The following is a 23,189-nucleotide window of genomic DNA, read 5'->3' on the forward strand; positions in this document are numbered from 1 at the left end:
CTGTATGAGGACATAGTGCTCTGTGTCAGTGGTCAGTGATCAGCCTAGCTGTATGAGGACATAGTGCTCTGTGTCAGTGATCAGCCTAGCTGTATGAGGACATAGTGCTCTGTGTCAGTGATCAGCCTAGCTGTATGAGGACATAGTGCTCTGTGTCAGTGGTCAGCCTAGCTGTATGAGGACATAGTGCTCTGTGTCAGTGGTCAGCCTAGCTGTATGAGGACATAGTGCTCTGTGTCAGTGATCAGCCTAGCTGTATGAGAACATAGTGCTCTGTGTCAGTGATCAGCCTAGCTGTATGAGGACATAGTGCTCTGTGTCAGTGGTCAGCCTAGCTGTATGAGAACATGGTGGTCAGTGGTCAGCCTAGCTGTATGAGGACATAGTGGTCAGTGATCAGCCTAGCTGTATGAGAACATAGTGCTCTGTGTCAGTGATCAGCCTAGCTGTATGAGGACATAGTGGTCAGTGGTCAGCCTAGCTGTATGAGGACATAGTGGTCAGTGGTCAGCCTAGCTGTATGAGGACATAGTGGTCAGTGGTCAGCCTAGCTGTATGAGGACATAGTGGTCAGTGATCAGCCTAGCTGTATGAGGACATAGTGGTCAGTGGTCAGCCTAGCTGTATGAGAACATAGTGCTCTGTGTCAGTGATCAGCCTAGCTGTATGAGGACATAGTGCTCTGTGTCAGTGGTCAGCCTAGCTGTATGAGGACATAGTGCTCTGTGTCAGTGATCAGTGGTCAGCCTAGCTGTATGAGAACAGGGTGCTCTGTGTCAGTGATCAGCCTAGCTGTATGAGAACAGGGTGCTCTGTGTCAGTGATCAGTGATCAGCCTAGCTGTACTCAACATAGTGCTCTGTGTCAGTGGTCAGCCTAGCTGTATGAGAACATGGTGCTCTGTGTCAGTGATCAGCCTAGCTGTATGAGGACATAGTGCTCTGTGTCAGTGATCAGTGGTCAGCCTAGCTGTATGAGGACATAGTGCTCTGTGTCAGTGATCAGCCTAGCTGTATGAGAACATGCTGCTTTCTATATTCACGGTGACCTTTCAAAATGGTTGAATCCTTCTAAACTGTAATGTGATTTGTGGATTCAAATAAAGCATTTAGAATGTGTGTCACCTCCGGCGTGTTCTTCTTGAAGTCGCGGCTCTGGTCGATGAGTTTCTTCCTGGACTGTTCGCTCTCATCCTGTCTGTTGGCGAGCTGTGTGGCGGTGGCGTCTAGTTCTCTCTGAAACACACACACACATTTTGTTAGAGACATAGGATAAGGGCTTGATTTAAGATTGGGAAGTAGAATAACACTGAAGAGAAGACCACCCATGCCCTCGGATGAAGAGCCCCCCCCCCCCACCCATCCCTTCGGCTGAAGAGCAGACCACCCATCCCATCGGATGAAGAGCCCCCCATCCCCTCGGATGAAGAGCCCCCCACCCATCCCTTCGGATGAAGAGCCCCCCACCCATCCCCTCAGATGAAGAGCCCCCCACCCATCCCCTCGGATGAAGAGCCCCCCACCCGTCCCCTCGGATGAAGACTTTATGACATTAAATGCCACTAGTCTATGCCTCAATGTTAGAGCAGCCTTTTCCAGACCCCCGGTCTTGAGAGGAGCCCTCTCCCCCCCAGCGGTCTTGAGAGGAGCCCTCTCCCCCCCAGCGGTCTTGAGAGGAGCACTCTCCCCCCCCAGCGGTCTTGAGCGGAGCCCTCTTCCCCAGAGGTCTTGAGCGGAGCCCTCTTCCCCAGAGGTCTTGAGCGGAACCCTCTTCCCCAGCGGTCTTGAGAGGAACCCTCTACTTACTACAAGTTCAGATAGCTGGCCACTAGACTATTCGGTAGGTGAAAACTGAAGCAGAAAAGGTACATAGTGAGCACTACGTCATCACTGATTTGAATTCACAAGTCAGTCTGGTGGAAACACCACTGCTGGGAAAATGCTCATTTTCTTTATACGCCATTTTAATGGAAAACCTAGCTACTGAGCACAAAAAAACCTAGCTACTGAGCACAAAAAAACCTAGCTACTGAGCACAAAAAAACCTAGCTACTGAGCACTTGGCTACAATTCTAACTGTGGGACAAATGCACACACATAAAGACAGACAGGTCTGTAGTACACTGCTCAAAAAAATAAAGGGAACACTAAAATAACACATCCTAGATCTGAATGAATGAAATATTCTTATTAAATACTTTTTTCTTTACATAGTTGAATGTGCTGACAACAAAATCACACAAAAATTATCAAGGGAAATCAAATTTATCAACCCATGGAGGTCTGGATTTGGAGTCACACTCAAATTTAAAGTGGAAAACCACACTACAGGCTGATCCAACTTTGATGTAATGTCCTTAAAACAAGTCAAACTGAGGGTCAGTAGTGTGTGTGGCCTCCACGTGCCTGTATGACCTCCCTACAACGCCTGGGCTTGCTCCTGATGAGGTGGCGGATGGTCTCCTGAGGGATCTCCTCCCAGACCTGGACTAAAGCATCCGTCAACTCCTGGACAGTCTGTGGTGCAACGTTGGTGGATGGAGCGAGACATGATGTCCCAGATGTGCCCAATTGGATTCAGGTCTGGGGAACGGGCGGGCCAGTCCATAGTTGGTCCATAGCATCAATGCCTTTCTCTTGCAGGAACTGCTGACACACTCCAGCCACATGAGGTCTAGCATTGTCTTGCATTAGGAGGAACCCAGGGCCAACCACACCAGCATATGGTCTCACAAGGGGTCTGAGGATCTCATCTCGGTACCTAATGGCAGTCAGGCTACCTCTGGCGAGCACATGGAGGGCTGTGCGGCCCCCCAAAGAAATGCCACCCCACACCATGACTGACCCACCACCAAACAGGTCATGCTGGAGGATGTTGCAGGCAGCAGAACGTTCTCCACGGCGTCTCCAGACTCTGTCACGTCTGTCACATGTGCTCAGTGTGAACCTGCTTTCATCTGTGAAGAGCACAGGGCGCCAGTGGCGAATTTGCCAATCTTGGTGTTCTCTGGCAAATGCCACACGTCCTGTACGGTGTTGGGCTGTAAGCACAACCCCCACTTGTGGACGTCGGGCCCTCATACCACCCTCATGGAGTCTGTTTCTGACCGTTTGAGCAGACACATGCACATTTGTGGCCTACTGGAGGTCATTTTGCAGGGCTCTGGCAGTGCTCCTCCTGCTCCTCCTTGCACAAAGGTGGACGTAGCGGTCCTGCTGCTGGGTTGTTGCCCTCCTACAGCCTCCTCCACATCATTTACTGGCCTGTCTTCTGGTAGCGCCTCCATGCTCTGGACACTACACTGACAGACACAGCAAACCTTCTTGCCACATCTCGCATTGATGTGCCATCCTGGATGAGCTGCCCTACCTGAGCCACTTGTGTGGGTTGTAGACTCCGTCTCATGCTACCACTAGAGTGAAAGCACCGCCAGCATTCAAAAGTGACCAAAACATCAGCCAGGAAGCATAGGAACTGAGAAGTGGTCTGTGGTCCCCACCTGTAGAACCACTCCTTTATTGGGGGTGTCTTGCTAATTGCCTATAATATCCACCTGTTGTCTATTCCATTTGCATAACAGCATGTGAAATTTATTGTCAATCAGTGTTGCTTCCTAAGTGGACAGTTTGATTTCACAGAAGTGTGATTGACTTGGAGTTACATTGTGTTGTTTAAGTGTTCCCTTTATTTTTTTGAGCAGTGTATTTTCTCCTCCCCTCTCAGTCTTCTCCTTCCCTCTCCTTCTCCTCTCCGTCTTCTCCTCCTCCCCTCTCAGTCTTCTCCTCCCCTCTCCTCCTTCCCTCTCCTCCCGCTCCTCCCCTCTCCTCCCCTCTCCTCCTTCTCGTCCTTCTCCTCCCCTCTCCTCCCCTCTCCTCCTCCCCCTCTCCGTCTTCTCCTCCCCTCTCCTCCTTCCCTCTCCTCTCTTCTCCTCCCCTCTCCTCTCTTCTCCTCTCTTCTCCTCCCCTCTCCTCTCTTCTCCTCCCCTCTCTTCTCCCCTCTCCTCTCTTCTCCTCCCCTCCTCCTCCCCTCTCCTCCCCTCTCCTCCCCCTCTCAGTCTTCTTCTCCCTCACCGTCTTCTTCTCCTGCCCCCTCTCCTCCTTCTCACCCAGGAGAGTGATTATGCTGCTGGTCATTATGCTAACTAAACACACAACTAATGACTTAAATATTAAGTGATTTATTCTAGATATATTACCATAGGGGCCCATGGAGGCCAATCTACAGCATCCCTAGACACACAAAAACCCACACACCAAATTTCGGTCTAAACTCCTGCAATGGGAATACCAGCATAGATTTTTCCATCAAGCTAAATGATTAATCCCAACCACCCATCCCAGTGGGTGTAAAGCCAGACAGATCTCAGTCCAGATCCCAGTGGGTGTAAAGCCAGACAGATCTCAGTCCAGATCCCAGTGGGTGTAAAGCCAGACAGATCTCAGTCCAGATCCCAGTGGGTGTAAAGCCAGACAGATCTCAGTCCAGATCCCAGTGGGTGTAAAGCCAGACAGATCTCAGTCCAGATCCCAAGTGGGTGTAAAGCCAGACAGATCTCAGTCCAGATCCCAGTGGGTGTAACGCCAGACAGATCTCAGTCCAGATCCCAGTGGGTGTAACGCCAGACAGATCTCAGTCCAGATCCCAGTGGGTGTAAAGCCAGACAGATCTCAGTCCAGATCCCAGTGGGTGTAAAGCCAGACAGATCTCAGTCCAGATCCCAGTGGGTGTAAAGCCAGACAGATCTCAGTCCAGATCCCAGTGGGTGTAAAGCCAGACAGATCTCAGTCCAGATCCCAGTGGGTGTAAAGCCAGACAGATCTCAGTCCAGATCCCAGTGGGTGTAAAGCCAGACAGATCTCAGTCCATGCTCTGGAGCCTGGTGTTGTCGCCAAGGAGCGTTCAGACTGTCGGGACCAGGTTTCAGCTGCTGCCAAACGCCGACATCCTTCCTCCCATAGATGGTCTGCCTGTAAAAGCACCACCTGAACTGGACACAACTAGACAAACTCATATTTTTGAGAAGCTCGGGAAGTTTTTGCGACGAAGAGGCTATGACCTGCATCAAAGTCAAGGGCGGGACAGAAACAGGCCCTCCGAATCTAGATTCCCTTGTTCATGCGCGGTTTGGACGGACCAGTCATCAGCACCATCTGTAGTGCCTCTATTCAAATGACTCTCTACTAACACACGTTACTGCTAGAATAATTTGAATCCTACTGCTCAGCCACTTTACTGTATGGATATAACTACCTCATCTATCACGGATATCGTTATTGATTTGGTTTTTGTTCATACTGTATCTATTTTATTTATATTGGCACTATTTATTTCTGATATTACTACCATGCAAGTAACCATTCGGCTGTACCGTATACACCTTCTGTAGAGACCCATCCACTCAGCAAGACTTAGCAAAATATTGATATATAAAATGAATTTTGGTATGTGTGGTCGTAACATGATTTTGTGACATACCACAACAAAGTCATGTGATCGTATCAAGTGATCACCGCATAAATATATGGCGCATGCAGCTGTTTATGTACTGTACATGGGTGTCGACTCTGGTGTCGACTCTGGTGTCGACTCTGGTGTCATGGCCTTAACTTATGCATGGAATACTAGGTTTTTTAAATGTTTTAATTATTTTTATTTAATCTTTATTTTACTAGGCAAGTCAGTTAAGAACAAATTCTTATTTTCAATGACGGCCTAGGAACAGTGGGTTAACTGCCTGTTCAGGGGCAGAACGACAGATTTGTACCTTGTCAACTCGGGGATTCGAACTTGCAACATTTTGATTACTAGTCCAACGCTCTAACCACTAGGCTACTCTGCCGCCCTGTGTGTGTAACAGTATATAAAGTATGCTAATATACTGGTGTGAAGGCATTTCAGTGGTGTAAAGAACTTACTTTAAATACTTTAAAAAGTACGAAAATATTTGGGGGGGTGGGTCCAATTCACACACTTATCAAGAGAACATCCCAGGTCATCCCTACTGCCTCTGATCTGGAGGACTCACTAAACAGAGAACACCCCAGGTCATCCCTACTGACTCTGATCTGGAGGACTCACTAAACAGAGAACATCCCTGGTCATCCCTACTGACTCTGATCTGGAGGACTCACTAAACAGAGAACACCCCAGGTCATCCCTACTGACTGATCTGGAGGACTCACTAAACAGAGAACATCCCTGGTCATCCCTACTGCCTCTGATCTGGAGGACTCACTAAACAGAGAACATCCCTGGTCATCCCTACTGCCTCTGATCTGGAGGACTCACTAAACAGAGAACATCCCTGGTCATCCCTACTGTCTCTGATCTGGCGGATTCACTAAACAGAGAACACCCCAGGTCATCCCTACTGTCTCTGATCTGGAGGACTCACTAAACAGAGAACATCCCAGGTCATCCCTACTGTCTCTGATCTGGAGGACTCACTAAACAGAGAACATCCCTGGTCATCCCTAAACAGAGAACATCCCAGGTCATCCCTACTGCCTCTGATCTGACTGTCTCACTAAACAGAGACCATCCCAGGTCATCCCTACTGCCTCTGATCTGACTGTCTCACTAAACAGAGAACATCCCAGGTCATCCCTACTGCCTCTGATCTGACTGTCTCACTAAACAGAGAACACCCCAGGTCATCCCTACTGCCTCTGATCTGACTGTCTCACTAAACAGAGAACATCCCAGGTCATCCCTACTGCCTCTGATCTGGCGGATTCACTAAAGACAAACGCTTCATTTGTAAATGTTGTGCTGGATTGTGCCCCTGGATATCCGTCAATAAAACATAAATGACTTGTGCAGTCTGGTTAATTATAAGGAATTTGAAATGATTTATACTTTTACTCAAGTATGACAATTTGGTACTTTTTCCCCATCAATTGATGTGGCTGGTGGTTATAGCATTTCGTTCACATGACCCATCAATTTAGACAAGTGTGTCTGGGTAAATTACTATCACTTTAAGTCTTTACTACACTACTCACTGTTTACTACATGACCTCACATGTGAATCCTTAAAGAGATGGGCGGGGCTGGTTTAAGAGGGTGTGAACGATGCCGAATGGGCGGGGCTGGTTTAAGAGGGTGTGAACGATTCTGAATGGGCGGGGCTTGTTTAAGAGGGTGTGAACGATGCTGAATGGGCGGGGCTGGTTTAAGAGGGTGTGAACGATGCTGAATGGGCGGGGCTGGTTTAAGAGGGTGTGAACGATTCTGAATGGGCGGGGCTGGTTTAAGAGGGTGTGAACGATTCTGAATGGGCGGGGCTGGTTTAAGAGGGTGTGAACGATGCTGAATGGGTGTACACAAAGAAGAGCTCTCCACTAGGTACCAAAACATTCAAAGGCCCTTTTCTCAAAAGTGAGGTTACAAGTTGATCAACTTTCAAAAGCAGAATGACTTTCCCATTGTTCCTCAACTGTAGTGTGTGATATACCATGTCGTAGCCCTGAGTCTCTACTTTTATCTAATGGGAAAAAAACACAATTTCAAATTTTGCTACATAAGACCAATTTGAGCCGGTCAGTCACATATAAATGTGTCTGACTACCCAGCTTGGCCAGGCTCGTCTGGCTCGGTCTCAGAGTAGTAGGGCTTGTCTAGGTTAATTTGGGTCGGCCACAAACGCTGCTGGAACAGATTACCAATGTTCCCCAGAGAGACGGCAGCCACACCACAGCCAAACACTACCAGACATAGGCCATAGCTTAACGGCAGGGACAGATATAGCCTAGAGAAGAGGGAGAAGGAGGGACAGATGGACAGAGGTTGAAAGAAGGAAAAGGAGGGTGTGAGGCTGCCATGTTGGAGAGCACCAGGAGGACTCCTGCACAGAATCTACAGATATTTTCAAATGTCTGCTTTCTTTCCCCAAGGTGAGAGAAAAGAGAGGAAACCCACACACTGGTTATTGACAGTATCACTGCTCTGGCTGGTATCACTGCTCTTGCTGTTATGTGATACCAGTGATACCAGCCAGAGCAGTGATACCAGCCAGAGCAGTGATACCAGTGATACCAGCCAGAGCAGTGATACCAGCCAGAGCAGTGATACCAGCCAGAGCAGTGATACCAGCCAGAGCAGTGATACCAGCCAGAGCAGTGATACCAGTGATACCAGCCAGAGCAGTGATACCAGCCAGAGCAGTGATACCAGTGATACCAGCCAGAGCAGTGATACCAGTGATACCAGAGCAGTGATACCAGTGATACCAGCCAGAGCAGTGATATCAGCCAGAGAAGTGATACCAGGCCAGAGCAGTGATAGCAGCGATACCAGCCAGAGCAGTGATACCAGCCAGAGCAGTGATACCAGTGATACCAGTGATACCAGCCAGATCAGTGATACCAGTGATACCAGCCAGAGCAGCGATACCAGCCATAGCAGTGATACCAGCCAGAGCAGTGATACCAGCCAGAGCAGTGATATCAGTGATACCAGCCAGAGCAGTGATAGCAGTGATACCAGCCAGAGCAGTGATACCAGCCAGAGAAGTGATACCAGGCCAGAGCAGTGATAGCAGCGATACCAGCCAGAGCAGTGATACCAGCCAGAGCAGTGATACCAGTGATACCAGTGATACCAGCCAGATCAGTGATACCAGTGATACCAGCCAGAGCAGCGATACCAGCCATAGCAGCGATACCAGCCAGAGCAGTGATACCAGCCAGAGCAGTGATACCAGTGATACCAGCCAGAGCAGTGATACCAGCCAGAGCAGTGATACCAGCCAGAGAAGTGATACCAGGCCAGAGCAGTGATAGCAGCGATACCAGCCAGAGCAGTGATACCAGCCAGAGCAGTGATACCAGCCAGAGCAGTGATACCAGTGATACCAGCCAGATCAGTGATACCAGTGATACCAGCCAGAGCAGTGATACCAGCCATAGCAGTGATACCAGCCAGAGCAGCGATACCAGTGATACCAGTGATACCAGCCAGAGCAGTGATACCAGTGATACCAGCCAGATCAGTGATAGCAGTGATACCAGCCAGATCAGTGATACCAGTGATACCAGTGATACCAGCCAGAGCAGTGATACCAGCCAGAGCAGTGATAGCAGTGATACCAGCCAGAGCAGTGATACCAGCCAGAGCAGTGATAGCAGTGATACCAGCCAGAGCAGTGATAGCAGTGATACCAGCCAGAGCAGTGATACCAGCCAGAGCAGTGATACCAGTGATACCAGCCAGAGCAGTGATACCAGTGATACCAGCCAGAGCAGCAATACCAGTGATACCAACCAGAGCAGTGATACCAGCCAGAGCAGTGATAGCAGTGATACCAGCCAGAGCAGTGATACCAGCCAGAGCAGTGATAGCAGTGATACCAGCCAGAGCAGTGATACCAGCCAGAGCAGTGATAGCAGTGATACCAGCCAGAGCAGTGATACCAGCCAGAGCAGTGATACCAGCCAGAGCAGTGATACCAGTGATACCAGCCAGAGCAGTGATACCAGCCAGAGCAGTGATACCAGTGATACCAGCCAGAGCAGTGATACCAGCCAGAGCAGTGTGTGAGTTTCCTCTTTTTTCTCTCATCTTATTTCAAATGTTACCATGCACCTGCAACAAAGATAGCTCAGATGTGCGAGGGTCTTTTTGAAAAATGTTTCCCCAAGGTCTCATTGTTATGCATAGTACCAGTTCTACCAGGAATCTCCTTTTGGATCACCACTTCCCTGTACAGCCTATAGGCTACCGCCTTCCCTCCTCCTCAAGCGCAAACAGATCGTGTTCACATGCATTAATCATTCAAGACTGTATAAATATGGATTCAAGCAAGGCGGAGAAGACAAGCTGCTTATTATTTCAAGTGACCATTAAAATGGAATCTGATTATCCACTGGCAACCCCCCCACCACACACACGGGTGGGGGGGGGGTATTCAACTCACGGTGCAGCCCAAGCCTATTACAGAATCAAATTAGAATACAGAACTGGTTTGTGTACTGTGTTAGAATAGAGGGCCTTTTAGAAGGGTGGTTGTAGAGCCAAACATTTTCAAATACACATGAGACGCTGTGACCCTCACCCCAAGCAAGAGAGCTATACTCAGGTCACGTTGTGTTTGTAATGGAAGGTTATATGCTAGGGATGTAGCGATTCACTGGTAATGCATCGGTAACCGGTTCTAACGTTTAAGATGCAAGTGCATCGGTCCACGGGAGCACAAACCGATCTAAATGTAGGTATGAAAACCGATTCAAAAGTTACGAATCACTAAAATTGTTTTACTCATGAATTGCTTTCGGTCTTATCTCAAAAAATGTGACTCGTTTCTGTTCTAGGGAAACTAGGTGTACGTCGCGAGTCACTACTTCCCAGGAGAGGTATGTAAACATGTATTTCGTATCAAAATGTATTTGTCTCAGAAATGCCTTCTGGAACATGTGAACTTTCAGGTACATTAATAACAAAATTGTATACCATCTCTAAATATAAATAAAGTTATATTAAAATTGCGAGCCTAGTTGGTTTAGCCATGGAAAAAGACAGGAACCTTCCAGCTAACCATGATTGGCTGAGATAATGGGTGGGCTGGATATGCCGAGAGATGAGTTCAGATTGGTCTGCCATGTAGCATGTTTCTGTTTATAACATGAGCTGCTCAGTAGGTCAAATCAATTCAAATGTATTTATAAAGCCCTTCTTACATCAGCTGATATCGCAAAGTGCTGTACAGAAACCCAGCCTAAAACCCCCAAACAGCAAGCAATGTAGGCGTAGAAGAACAGTGGCTAGGTAAAAGTCCCTAGAAAGGCCAAAACCTAGGAAGAAACCTAGAGAGGAACCAGACTGGCTATGAGGGGTGGCCAAGATGTTCAAATGTTCATAGGTGAACAGCAGGGTCAAATAATAATAGGTGTAAGTCATGCTTTCTAGTGCAGATTTTTTTTAAATATATATATATATATATCATAAAGAACTGCAAAAGTGTTGCAAATGCTCTCCACTATCTGGAATACAGAGTATTTTGAAATCAGTGGAATGTCCGGTGGGAGTATGATCGCTAAGGAGATTCGGGCTTTCGATTGCAAATATGCGGAGGGAAGTCGAAAAGAGAACCTGTCTTCGGATTACATCTTGCAACTATGGGCAACCATGGTATCCATGACAGAGAGGGAGAAGCGTTCATCCATGTATCCAGGTAAGAGAGTCTAGCTAGCTACATTTTTAGATATGAAACTTCTCAAATTTTGTAAGAAAGTAGTTTTCATTGTAAGTTAAAACGTACGGTTAGCTCGCTAGCTAACGTTAAGTGTATGATCTGTGTAGTAATATTATTTGTATCGCAGAGTCATTTGCATTGCTAGTTATAGCCTAATGTTAGCTAGCTAGCTAACATTGACCCTAGTTGGTTTGCATTATCTACCTTCAGATTCATGCAGGGTGGTAACGTTATGATTCGGGATTATAGTCCATTGTTTAGCTAGCTAAGTCTAAACAAAAAGACTCCACTAAACATTTCACTGTACCATTTACAACTTCTGTATCCTGTGCATGTCAAAAATAAACTTTGATTTTATTTGATATAGTGCGTTTACCAGAGATAATGTGAACAACAACAAGATCTGCACCAAAGTCAAATGAGGACGTTAAGCCGACGAGTCCAAGTTTTAAAATTCTCCAGCAGAAGCCCTGCTTTTATTTCGACACGCGACCGTAAGCTATTTTCTGTAACATGAAATAATTATCTTGTTTAGCTAAAGTTAAGACTTCGTCCTCTCTATGATATGGTCATTATTTGAAATGGCTAGCCAGCTAACTTAACATTAGCTAGCCAGCTAACTTAACATTAGCTAGCCAGCTAACAAGCTAGAAATGAACTAAAACGTTGTTTAGAAAGTTGCTTTTAGTTGCCTGCTAGCTAGATTGACATTTACTAAATACATTTTTTAAATGGATGGGTTTATTGGTGTTATAAAAAATTTTAAAAAACACACCAAGTTATGCTATTTTGGACCACCAGGCTGCTGATGTCATGCAGCCTGTCGTTTTTGTGTTTATACCTTTTGAAAACGACAAGTTCGACGTCGGACGATAATAGAATGTTCATGATGTCACTGCGACAACTATCTACAGACGTAGTATAAACCAGTCTTTAGTCTTGAAATGTGTGGCTGTTTAGTATGGCTACTGTAACCGTACTCCCTCTGTTTAGCACATGGCCTCATGTGAATCCTTAAAGAGATGGGCGGGGCTAAGACTTACGCTGGTGTTAAGGATTCTGAATGGGTGTAGATAAATAAGAACTCACCAATAGGTGTACCAAATCATTCAACGGGCCATTTTTTCTCAAAAATGTGTTTACAAATGTATCAACGTTCAAAGCAGAATTACTTTCTCATTGCTTCTCAGCTGTAGTGTATGATATACCATTTTCTAGCCTTGAATCTCTACTTTTATCCAATGTATAAAAATATATATATAAAAAAATGTTGCTACATGAGACCGAATGGAGTCGGTCGGTCACAAATAATTGACGCGTTCTCTCCTTCAGCCTATCCAACTTCTATGCATGTAACTGGGGATAACATTAATCTAAAAGTCAGATAAATGTGGTCACCGTGCGGGAGACAGCTGCTGGCACCAACAAGAGGTAGTACATTTACATTTACATTTAAGTCATTTAGCAGACGCTCTTATCCAGAGCGACTTACAAATTGGTGCATTCACCTTATGACATCCAGTGGAACAGTAGTGCATCTAAATCTTTTCAGGGGGGGGGGTGAGAGGGATTACTTTATCCTATCCTAGGTATTCCTTAAAGAGGTGGGGTTTCAGGTGTCTCCGGAAGGTGGTGATTGACTCCGCTGTCCTGGCGTCGTGAGGGAGTTTGTTCCACCATTGGGGGGCCAGAGCAGCGAACAGTTTTGACTGGGCTGAGCGGGAACTGTACTTCCTCAGTGGTAGGGAGGCGAGCAGGCCAGAGGTGGATGAACGCAGTGCCCTTGTTTGGGTGTTGTTTGGGTGTAGGGCCTGATCAGAGCCTGGAGGTACTGAGGTGCCGTTCCCCTCACAGCTCCGTAGGCCTACCCATAAACTTTTGTTATTGACCAAATACTTATTTTCCACCATAATTTGCAAATAAATTCATTAAAAATCCTACAATGTGATTTCCTGGATTTTTTCCCCTCATTTTGTCTGTCATAGTTGAAGTGTACCTATGATGAAAATTACAGGCCTCTCATCTTTTTAAGTGGGAGAACTTGCACAATTGGTGGCTGACTAAATACTTTTTTGCCCCACTGTAGAGAGTGACAGTGCTGTGCTGGCTAGCCTGTCTAGGAGGCTGTAGTTCCTCTGTGATATAGAGAAGCTGTGGTTTTTGTTGGGTCTGTTTATAAACAGAGATCCAAATCTGACAGCAAAGGAGCAGCCGTCAGAGCTCACCTCACACAACCCGACGAGTAAACACAGGACTGAACCCAGACATCAGATTTCAGGCTGTGTGAAGTAAAACACAGGACCAATGGGAAAAAAAATCAGTCAAATGAAATGCATTATGCCCTAATCTATGAATTTCACATGACTGGGAATACAGATATGCATCTGTTGCTCACAGATACCTTAAATAAAAGGTAGGGGCGTGGATCAGAAAACCAGTCAGTATCTGGTGTGACCACCATTTTTCTCATGCAGCACAACAGATCTCCATCACAGAGTTGATAAGGCTGTTGATTGTATCCTGTGGGATGTAGTTCTACTCTTCTTCAATGGCTGTGTGAAGTTGCTGGGTTATGGCAGGGAACTGGAACACGCGGTCGTACACGTCGATCCAGAGCATCCCAAACATGCTCAACGTTTGAGATGTCTGGTGAGAATGCAGGCCATGGAAGAACAGACATTTTGTGTACCGATCCTTGCGATATGAGGCTGTGCATTATCATGCTGAAACATGAGGTGATGGTGGCGGATAAATGGCACGACAATGGGCCTCAGGATCTCGTCACAGTCTCTCTGTGTATTGACATCAATAAAATGCATTTGTGTTCATTGTCCGTAGCTTATGTCTGCCCATACCGTAACCCCACCACCACAACGGGGCACTCTGTTCACAACGTTAACATCAGCAAACAGCTCGCCCACACGACGCCATGTAAGCGGTCTGCCATCTGCCCGGTACAGTTGAAACCGGGATTCCTCCATGAAGAGCACACTTCTCCAGTGTGCCAGTGGACATCGACGGTGAGCATTTACCCACTGAAGTTGGTTAAGACGCCAAACTGCAGTCAGGTCAAGACCCTGGTGAAGCCGATGAACACGCAGAGGAGTTTCACCAAGATGGTTTCTGACCGTTTTTGCAGAAATTCTTAACATTTGAGAGAAATAAGTTTTTCTGTGCATATTGAATATTTCTAGAAGAGACTGTAGTTCAGTAAAGAACCCTTTGCAAGGGGTAATTGACACGGAGGGTGACGTTAGCCATGTTTCCGTTAACTTGTCCAGTAATATTTGTTGTGGACATTTAGAAAGTTTGCATAGTTTGCCTGTTACGGTGCGTTTCCATTCACCTATCCTGGGTGTCAATAAAAAACCACTGATGTGATGACATCACACCAAAAAAACAGAACAAAAACTAGTGGTTGAAGTGTTTCCATTACACATTTAGACAAATTATGAAATTAGCGACAGCCCGTATGCCCTCCCACCGACCTGTTTAATGTTTCAGGCAGCCCGTATGCCCTGCCACCTACCTGTTTAATGTTTCAGGCAGCCCGTATGCCCTCCCACCTACCTGTTTAATGTTTCAGGCAGCCCGTATGCCTCCCCCGTTTAATGTTTGCCCTCCCACCTACCTGTTTAATGTTTCAGGCAGCCCGTATGCCCTCCCACCTACCTGTTTAATGTTTCAGGCAGCCCGTATGCCCTCCCACATACCTGTTTAATGTTTCAGGCAGCCCGTATGCCCTCCCACCTACCTGTTTAATGTTTCAGGCAGCCCGTATGCCCTCCCACCTACCTGTTTAATGTTTCAGGCAGCCCGTATGCCCTCCCACCTACCTGTTTAATGTTTCAGGCAGCCCGTATGCCCTCCCACCTACCTGTTTAATGTTTCAGGCAGCCCGTATGCCCTCCCACCTACCTGTTTAATGTTTCAGGCAGCCCGTATGTCCTCCCACCTCCTCCCACCAACCTGTTTAATGTTTCAGGCAGCCCGTATGTCCTCCCACCTCCTCCCACCTACCTGTTTAATGTTTCAGGCAGCCCGTATGCCCTCCCACCTACCTGTTTAATGTTTCAGGCAGCCCGTATGCCCTCCCACCTACCTGTTTAATGTTTCAGGCAGCCCGTATGTCCTCCCACCTCCTCCCACCAACCTGTTTAATGTTTCAGGCAGCCCGTATGCCCTCCCACCTACCTGTTTAATGTTTCAGGCAGCCCGTATGCCCTCCCACCTACCTGTTTAATGTTTCAGGCAGCCCGTATGCCCTCCCACCTACCTGTTTAATGTTTCAGGCAGCCCGTATGCCCTCCCACCTATCTGTTTAATGTTTCAGGCAGCCCGTATGCCCTCCCACCTCCTCCCACCAACCTGTTTAATGTTTCAGGCAGCCCGTATCCCCTCCCACCTACCTGTTTAATGTTTCAGGCAGCCCGTATGCCCTCCCACCTACCTGTTTAATGTTTCAGGCAGCCCGTATGCCCTCCCACCTACCTGTTTAATGTTTCAGGCAGCCCGTATGCCCTCCCACCTACCTGTTTAATGTTTCAGGCAGCCCGTATGCCCTCCCACCTATCTGTTTAGTGTTTCAGGCAGCCCGTATGCCCTCCCACCTACCTGTGTAATGTTTCAGGCAGCCCGTATGTCCTCCCACCTCCTCCCACCAACCTGTTTAATGTTTCAGGCAGCCCGTATGCCCTCCCACCTACCTGTTTAATGTTTCAGGCAGCCCGTATGCCCTCCCACCTACCTGTTTAATGTTTCAGGCAGCCCGTATGCCCTCCCACCTATCTGTTTAATGTTTCAGGCAGCCCGTATGCCCTCCCACCTCCTCCCACCAACCTGTTTAATGTTTCAGGCAGCCCGTATCCCCTCCCACCTATCTGTTTAATGTTTCAGGCAGCCCGTATGCCCTCCCACCTACCTGTTTAATGTTTCAGGCAGCCCGTATGCCCTCCCACCTACCTGTTTAATGTTTCAGGCAGCCCGTATGCCCTCCCACCTACCTGTTTAATGTTTCAGGCAGCCCGTATGCCCTCCCACCTACCTGTTTAATGTTTCAGGCAGCCCGTATGCCCTCCCACCTATCTGTTTAGTGTTTCAGGCAGCCCGTATGCCCTCCCACCTACCTGTGTAATGTTTCAGGCAGCCCGTATGCCCTCCCACCTACCTGTTTAATGTTTCAGGCAGCCCGTATGCCCTCCCACCTACCTGTTTAATGTTTCAGGCAGCCCGTATGTCCTCCCACGTATTCGGCAATTATAATTTATTCGAAAAACACTTTCTATCATTCGTAGCAATAAAGAAAGTTGTTGAATGGATACAAACTTTGACGATCTTTTACGAAATGTCTCATATCTGTCATTTCCATTACACATTGAATAAACCTGGGTCAATGGAAACCTGCCTACTGACAGTGAGGGTTCGTTGGGTTGGCCTCCGCCTGGACTTCCTTGCAAGACTGAGAATTAAGTGGTTGGGAAGCAGAGGTAAAATACTTCATTTCACTGAGCTCATGTTTGAGACCAGAGATAGTTTAAATGCGTGCAATTCATTATTTCAGGTAACAAGCAATGAGTTGAATTTCTGAGACCTGTCTAAACCATTTCTGTGCTATTAGTTTGTTGATACAGATACATTGAAAATATGAATCCTCTTAGCTGAGACTGGCTCACAGGACAATACATGATATGGGCCAATAGCAGGAAGTGAGTAGGATGGTTTTAGTATGGTGGAAGTGTAACAAACTGTTGTGGGTCATAGGGGGTGAGGGGAGGCTGGAGAGGGGCGTAGAGGGAAACAGACAGGGGTAATTCATCCTCCCAAGGGCCAGATTCTTCATCCCTGCTTTTACCGAGCGGAACGGCTAGGATACCGAGATGGGATCAGAGGGTAGTGGGATGTTTCAGCAAAGATAAAGACCACATTACAAAACACAGACGCTTCCTCTCTCTACCAGGAAAACAGAGAGAAGAGAAAGAGAGCACAGAGAGATAAAGAACTATTGAGCCTCTCATCTCTGAATTAATTCCTCCATCCTGTCGAAAAGCCATTCTGTGTCACAGAGGAGATTAGGGACAAGAACAGAGATATGGGGCTAAAAAATGGAAACTGGGTGCAGGGAGAGGGCGCTATGGGGATTAGTCATCTCCAGATGAGGAGCAGGGAGAGGGCGCTATGGGGATTAGTCATCTCCAGATGAGGAGCAGGGAGAGGGCGCTATGGGGATTAGTCATCTCCAGATGAGCAGCAGGGAGAGGGCGCTATGGGGATTAGTCACCTCTAGATGAGCAGCAGGGAGAGGGCGCTATGGGGATTAGTCATCCAGAGATGAGGAGCAGGGCACACTGGGATCAAGTTGACCCTAAAGTGTAAATCTGGACCCTCTGTAGTTCTGACAGTCTATTAATGCTCTATCCCCAATTATAACGTTCATCGCTGGGATGGATTAGAGCAAAACACAAACCCACCTCAGACGAGAGAATAACAAGCTAAACACAGGCTACACCGTGGAGGTGGAGTCAAGTCACACAAAGATCAAATAGACAAAGTTTATTTACAGACGATGGGATATGGGTGTTCTCATAAAGGGACCACGTGACTGTCTCACCCTTCTCAGTGGGACTAATCTTACAATTACACACTGAATGCAACGCGATGGTTGAGTTCCTGCCCCGACTACAGTGATGACACAGGGCAGATCTTACAATGCCTGGATAGGTATTTAACATATCAGCCAGCGTCTAAAATTAACACCAGCAACCTGCCAAATGCGGGTAGATTTTGGCATTGACGGTTAAGAATGTCTAATTCTCCAGCCACGTCGGCTAGTGGTCACACTCTGGGCTCTACAGTGCGAGCATTTCATAAAAAATAAGACCCAAGTCAAGTATGGGCACAAGTGCAAGTTGTGATTTATAGCCAAATAAATGATGCAGAAGCTGTTTTTTCTGCTGTTTTGTTTCATATCTGGTAATGCACAAAGAAATCTCAACTCTAACTTCAAAGCTATCCCACCTCACGCAGCAACACTGCCTGTCTAGGGGGCCGTGAGCGTGGAGTGAAGTGCTGAAAGATTTATTTTTAGAAGCAATTTGCACAGGCATAAAAGTTGGTCTAATTTACTCGAAAGACTACTAAAAAGTGAGACTTTGTTCTCGTGTTTCTTGGCTACATTGTTTTATTCACAAATGAGGTTGTTTTCCAATGTGAGTTTGCTTCCACTACTAGCAAAAAAAGAACTTTGCTGTCTACTAGTCAGATTCTTTACTAGTCGGTCGCCCTGTTACCAAGGTAACATTAAAGGGGCAGCTGAACATTTCAATCTTTTTTTTTAATCTTTAAAAAATTATTTAACCTTTATTTAACCAGGTAAGCCAGTTGAGAACAAGTTCTCATTTACAACTGCAACCTGGCCAAGATAAAGTAAAGCAGTGTGACAAAAACAACAAGAGTTACACATGGGTATAAACAAACGTAGTCAATAACACAATAGAAAAGGCCTACTACGTGCAGTATGTGCAAATGTAGTTTTCTGAAGACAAAGTCACAGAATATAGCATTTCATTGAGCATTATACCACATTACTTCTTATTAGTAATACATTTCTTGTTTTAGATATTACTAAGCATGCCATTCTTTTTTTTTTTTTGTGTGTCATTAAGGCCAAAAATATATATTGGCTGTTTAAAACTGAGTGGCTGGTAATTATTATTTTGTGGATCTACCTGCCACAGTAGCTGGTATACAAAAAAATGCATTTTAGGCCCTGATATCAGCTAATCACATCATAGGACATAGACAAGGCATGCAACCATTGGTTGATTCAATGCAAGCCGGCTCATCTAGTCGGGCAGGAACCAACACCCCCTGCTGTGTGACTCACATAATACTGCTCATCTCACTGTGACAGACCCAGAGACAGACAGGCCGACCCAGAGACAGACAGGCCGACCCAGAGACAGACAGGCCGACCCAGAGACAGACAGGCCGACCCAGAGACAGACAGGCCGACCCAGAGACAGACAGGCCGACCCAGAGACAGACAGGCCGACCCAGAGACAGACAGGATTGGTTTTAAATCAGTCAGCATTGGATTGGTTTTAAATCAGTCAGCATTGGATTGGTTTTAAATCAGTCGGCATTGGATTGGTTTTAAATCAGTTGGCATTGGATTGGTTTTAAATCAGTTGGCATTGGATTGGTTTTAAATCAGTCAGCATTAGATTCTGTTTTCTGTCGTCTTAGAAATATGCTGAAATTAGTCTAAAATGGTTACACACGTTTCTATTAATTTGAGTAGAAAGATCTATATATTTCTTGTGGGCATTCCTCCAGTCTGGAACTGAAATAGTTTAACGCAGCCAGACAGTCGATGCTACTGTTTGTCTTATTTCTGAGTTTACACAGTGTTTTATTGACTGCTATTACCATTTCCATAGTGATACTGTCTGTTTTACGGCCGTTTCACAAAAGGATCTGAGAGAGTGAAAAATTAAAGAACACACTAACTCTCACAGACACACATACAGCTCTACAGTAGGACTAGGTTCCACAGAGAGACAACAGACACATACAGGCCTACAGTAGGACTAGGTTCCACAGAGAGACAACACACACATACAGGCCTACAGTAGGACTAGGTTCCACAGAGAGAGACAACAGACACATACAGGTCTACAGTAGGACTAGGTTCCAGAGAGAGACAACAGACACATACAGGTCTACAGTAGGACTAGGTTCCAGAGAGACAACAGACACATACAGGTCTACAGTAGGACTAGGTTCCACAGAGAGACAACAGACACATACAGGTCTACAGTAGGACTAGGTTCCAGAGAGAGACAACACATACATACAGGCCTACAGTAGGACTAGGTTCCAGAGAGACAACAGACACATACAGGTCTACAGTAGGACTAGGTTCCACAGAGAGACAACAGACACATACAGGTCTACAGTAGGACTAGGTTCCAGAGAGAGACAACACGTACAGGTCTACAGTAGGACTAGGTTCCACAGAGAGACAACAGACACACATACAGGTCTACAGTAGGACTAGGTTCCACAGAGAGACAGACAACACACACATACAGGTCTACAGTAGGACTAGGTTCCAGAGACAGACAACACACACATACAGGTCTACAGTAGGACTAGGTTCCAGAGAGACAACAGACACACATACAGGTCTACAGTAGGACTAGGTTCCAGAGAGACAACAGACACATACAGGTCTACAGTAGGACTAGGTTCCAGAGAGACAACAGACACATACAGGTCTACAGTAGGACTAGGTTCCAGAGAGAGACAACACACACATACAGGTCTACAGTAGGACTAGGTTCCAGAGACAGACAACACACACATACAGGTCTACAGTAGGACTAGGTTCCAGAGAGACAACACACACACATACAGGTCTACAGTAGGACTAGGTTCCAGAGAGAGACAACACATACAGGTCTACAGTAGGACTAGGTTCCAGAGAGAGACAACAGACACACATACAGGTCTACAGTAGGACTAGGTTCCAGAGAGACAACACACACACATACAGGTCTACAGTAGGACTAGGTTCCAGAGAGACAACACACACATACAGGTCTACAGTAGGACTAGGTTCCAGAGAGACAACACACACACATACAGGTCTACAGTAGGACTAGGTTCCAGAGAGAGACAACACATACAGGTCTACAGTAGGACTAGGTTCCAGAGAGACAACAGACACACATACAGGTCTACAGTAGGACTAGGTTCCAGAGAGACAACACACACATACAGGTCTGCAGTAGGACTAGGTTCCAGAGAGAGACAACACATACAGGTCTACAGTAGGACTAGGTTCCAGAGAGACAACACACACATACAGGTCTACAGTAGGACTAGGTTCCAGAGAGACAACAGACACACATACAGGTCTACAGTAGGACTAGGTTCCAGAGAGACAACACACACACATACAGGTCTACAGTAGGACTAGGTTCCAGAGAGAGACAACAGACACACATACAGGTCTACAGTAGGACTAGGTTCCAGAGAGACAACACACACATACAGGTCTACAGTAGGACTAGGTTCCAGAGAGACAACACACACATACAGGTCTACAGTAGGACTAGGTTCCAGAGAGAGACAACACATACAGGCCTACAGTAGGACTAGGTTCCAGAGAGACAACACACACATACAGGTCTACAGTAGGACTAGGTTCCAGAGAGACAACAGACACACATACAGGCCTACAGTAGGACTAGGTTCCAGAGAGAGACAACACATACAGGTCTACAGTAGGACTAGGTTCCAGAGAGAGACAACAGACACACATACAGGTCTACAGTAGGACTAGGTTCCAGAGAGACAACACACACACATACAGGTCTACAGTAGGACTAGGTTCCAGAGAGACAACACACACATACAGGTCTACAGTAGGACTAGGTTCCAGAGAGACAACACACACACATACAGGTCTACAGTAGGACTAGGTTCCAGAGAGAGACAACACATACAGGTCTACAGTAGGACTAGGTTCCAGAGAGACAACAGACACACATACAGGTTTACAGTAGGACTAGGTTCCAGAGAGACAACACACACATACAGGTCTGCAGTAGGACTAGGTTCCAGAGAGAGACAACACATACAGGTCTACAGTAGGACTAGGTTCCAGAGAGACAACACACACATACAGGTCTACAGTAGGACTAGGTTCCAGAGAGACAACAGACACACATACAGGTCTACAGTAGGACTAGGTTCCAGAGAGACAACACACACACATACAGGTCTACAGTAGGACTAGGTTCCAGAGAGAGACAACAGACACACATACAGGTCTACAGTAGGACTAGGTTCCAGAGAGACAACACACACATACAGGTCTACAGTAGGACTAGGTTCCAGAGAGACAACACACACATACAGGTCTACAGTAGGACTAGGTTCCAGAGAGAGACAACACATACAGGCCTACAGTAGGACTAGGTTCCAGAGAGACAACACACACATACAGGTCTACAGTAGGACTAGGTTCCAGAGAGACAACAGACACACATACAGGCCTACAGTAGGACTAGGTTCCACAGAGAGACAGACAGACACATACAGGTCTACAGTAGGACTAGGTTCCAGAGAGACAACACACACATACAGGCCTACAGTAGGACTAGGTTCCAGAGAGACAACACACACATACAGGCCTACAGTAGGACTAGGTTCCACAGAGAGACAACACACACATACAGGTCTACAGTAGGACTAGGTTCCAGAGAGAGACAACACACACATACAGGTCTACAGTAGGACTAGGTTCCAGAGAGAGACAACAGACACATACAGGTCTACAGTAGGACTAGGTTCCAGAGAGAGACAACACGTACAGGCCTACAGTAGGACTAGGTTCCAGAGAGACAACAGACACATACAGGTCTACAGTAGGACTAGGTTCCAGAGAGACAACACACACATACAGCTCTACAGTAGGACTAGGTTCCACAGAGAGACAGACAGACACATACAGGTCTACAGTAGGACTAGGTTCCAGAGAGACAACAGACACATACAGGTCTACAGTAGGACTAGGTTCCAGAGAGACAACACACACATACAGCTCTACAGTAGGACTAGGTTCCACAGAGAGACAGACAGACACAAAGACCCCTCAATTCACCTTTCAATCAGTTTGTGGATCCTCTGTCTCTCTCTCTCATACATAAAAACATAATTCTGACTGGCCTCCTCCCAGCATTTGGAGTGAATCAGTGAGGACCCTCTTAATAACAACAGGAGGCTAAACTCAGGCTCAGCCCACAGTCCACTGGGCTGCCTGGCCCTCCTTCCCTCCACAATACATAGGCTTTCCCTGCTTCCCTTCTAAAGGGCATAAAACCAATGATGCTACCGTGAATGGAGACAATTCACACACACACACAGGTGGACTGATGCGAACCCATAAAAACACATTCAATCAGCAAGACCCTGGTATGAAAAGACTGGA

At 46.7% G+C, this 23,189-nt stretch overlaps 1 protein-coding gene across 4 annotated transcripts in view; it reads right to left on the reverse strand.

Annotated features, from left to right (window-relative positions):
* LOC115124868 (homeobox protein cut-like 1) overlaps positions 1-23,189 on the reverse strand; it is a 151,074-nt gene that overhangs the window by 116,861 nt on the left and 11,024 nt on the right. For all 4 annotated transcript variants that reach the window (XM_065024205.1, XM_065024202.1, XM_065024203.1 and 1 more), the window contains exon 2: positions 1,125-1,235. In XM_065024205.1, coding sequence (XP_064880277.1) covers positions 1,125-1,235 — 111 coding nt within the window. The remainder of the gene's footprint in view (positions 1-1,124; positions 1,236-23,189) is intronic.

This window comes from Oncorhynchus nerka, linkage group LG11 (genome assembly GCF_034236695.1).
Source record: "Oncorhynchus nerka isolate Pitt River linkage group LG11, Oner_Uvic_2.0, whole genome shotgun sequence".
NCBI lineage: Eukaryota > Metazoa > Chordata > Actinopteri > Salmoniformes > Salmonidae > Oncorhynchus > Oncorhynchus nerka.